General features: G+C 34.3%; 1 protein-coding gene across 1 annotated transcript; it reads right to left on the bottom strand.

Moving 5' to 3' along the window:
- Positions 1-839: 839 nt before the first annotated feature.
- LOC130816080 (probable membrane-associated kinase regulator 1) lies at positions 840-2,348 on the bottom strand. The gene has a single exon (XM_057682665.1). The coding sequence runs from the start codon at positions 2,088-2,090 to the stop codon at positions 1,014-1,016; it is 1,077 nt and encodes a 358-aa protein (XP_057538648.1). The 5' UTR covers positions 2,091-2,348; the 3' UTR covers positions 840-1,013.
- Positions 2,349-2,556: the final 208 nt, after the last annotated feature.

Here is a 2,556-nt window from a genome sequence, read left to right as displayed (position 1 = left end):
TATGTAGCGACGCGATAATAGATTAATGTCCAAATGATTTAGCGTTTAAAGGGTGACGTCATATATCATCGCTAAATCTCTATATGTTTTAATGTAATAAAAGAAATTCAATTTTAATTTACACTTACAATAAGTTGTCGTACAATTCAATGATGATTAAAATAATCAAAGTAAACGAGAACATTAACTACACTTACATCATATTAAATAAAATAAAAAAATAAATTGCCACCATGATAACTAATTTATGATAAAAATTCAAAACTAAGCAAATGATATCAAAATGAAATGAAGGTATACGATGAAATAGTAAAAAGCAAGTAAAATCCAAAATACAAATAACAAGGAAGTGCACATGATGAACATTTAAGTACACACAAGTAAAAAGAGAGAAAAATCCAAACAATAAAAGTTTCCACCATAAACAACAAATGAAGTATATTAACTTAGTACCAACCAAACATCACCTTTCAGAAGTCACATGCCTCATCTTTCTCTATCATTCTTAAAACTCTAAACTGTTAAATATCTCTATCATTAATTTACTCGTCAGACAGTCAAACCCAGATCTTAAACTCCCAACCCCAACATGGCCCCTCACGTTAACACTATCAACACTAATTAATACTCTCATTAACTACCATAAAATCTTTAAAATAAATTTGATCTATATTATTTTTAATAATAAAAGTTATTTTTTCTTGATATTTAATTATTGAAAAATACTTATTATTTTTAGATTGAAAAATACTAAGTTTATATAAGACTTTTATGTTACTATTACTACTAACGAGACCCTTGAAGAAATGATTTGACTTTAAGTGAAATTTGCCCCACGCTCTTGAACATATTTATTATTTCTAATATTAATTATTGTATGAGATCGTCTTATTATAAAATGCTACTCATATATGGATTGAACGACTCAACTAACACAACTTTACTACATAAGCCGTTTATTTTGAATTTGACACGATAAAAAACGATCTCTGACTAGAATAGCTAATCAATAATCATATGTCTAATAACAAACCCTTTCCTTTGATGTTCTTGCCATTATTAGCGCTGCTACTAACAGTAACACTACTATTATTAGAAAAACTTGAACTACTATTTTGAACCATAGAATTCTTACAATGAGCAATTGCTCCTTGAATAGCATTCTGTAACTCTTCCATAGTAGATGTCTCAGACGAACACGACCCGTTACCATTACTCCCTAACCCGACCCGCATCGGTAACCCAGCTCGAGTCAACACCCCTGAATGACTCGGTGATGACCGCATCGAACAAGGACAACTCGCTGCATAATTTCTACCAATCATTTTAGAACTCTTCAAATTCCCTGAAAATGACTGAGTCAACTCACTTCCCTCTCCTCCTACTTTACTTTCTTGTCTGCTCAATAAAACAGCTCTAATTTCCTTCCTCTTTTCGGCAGGATTTTGATTTGATTTGGATGAAACCGAAAGCTTTTCGTAAAACGGTTTAACTTTTTTCAAATACTTTCTTATAACTTCCTTAGCAGAATTACTCATTTTCTTAACAGAGGAAGACCCAATCCCATTCCCATCATTTGTTTTATGGGTATTATCCTTTTTAAACACATTAGAGAATCTAGATAGAGAAAAATACTTGGAAGAAGACAAATACGACGTCGTTTTCTTGTTTTGATCCTTAATATGATTCTTATCTTCAGTAACAGAGCTAGGGCGGGAGGAATCACAGAAAGGGATCGGATCACCAGGAGCAAGAAGAGAAAGATCGGCGGCAAAAGAAGAAGAAGTCGAATCGTTCGAAGAAGAAGAATCACGAGATGCGGTGGTATTAGTATCTGAAGCAGAGGAAGTAGAAGAGGAAGCTAATAAAAGAGTACGCACCATTGAAATACGAGGAGATCGGTGAAGAGGAAGAAGCTGACCTTTGTAGAAAAGCTCGTCGGCGGGACAAAGAGCGGCGGAGGATTTACGGGGAGAAATGGAGATTCGAAATTCAAAATCTGAAGAAGATGAGGAGGAAGAGAGGGAATGGGTTGGGGATGATGGGAGGGTTTTTGATCTGATTGATGTAGAATCAGTTCTTTTACCCATTGATGAATGATGGTGAGAGGAATCTGAGAGGGGGTTGATTGAGAATGATTATTAGATCATTAAAGGGGGGTTGGAGAGGAAATGAAGGTCACATTGTAAGAGGAGGTGTAATGTGTGAAAGTTCAATGCAAGAGAGGGAGGGAAGGATTGATGAAGCTGGGAATATTAAAAAGGGTAGGGATAGATTAGGGTGTGGGCTTTTTGTTTGTTTGTAGGATAGAGAGGAGAGTGAGTAGAGTCTAGAGAGGTGGTGGGAGAGTGGAGTATGGACATCTTATAACGGTTACAACTTGAAACTAAAGTATTATTGGGTGTTACGTAAACGATTTATAGATGGTACTTGATAGCTAATTGTAGTGATTAATTTGACTAATTGATTTTAAACTTATCATTATAAGTAATTTTTGAAAAACAGCTTATTCGTAACAATATGTTGTTTCAGCCAGCTATGTAAAATTACCCGATA

This window comes from Amaranthus tricolor, chromosome 1 (genome assembly GCF_026212465.1).
Source record: "Amaranthus tricolor cultivar Red isolate AtriRed21 chromosome 1, ASM2621246v1, whole genome shotgun sequence".
Classification (NCBI taxonomy): domain Eukaryota; kingdom Viridiplantae; phylum Streptophyta; class Magnoliopsida; order Caryophyllales; family Amaranthaceae; genus Amaranthus; species Amaranthus tricolor.
The sequence above is the reverse complement of the archived record's forward strand: the minus strand, read 5'-3'. Positions and strand labels throughout refer to the sequence as shown.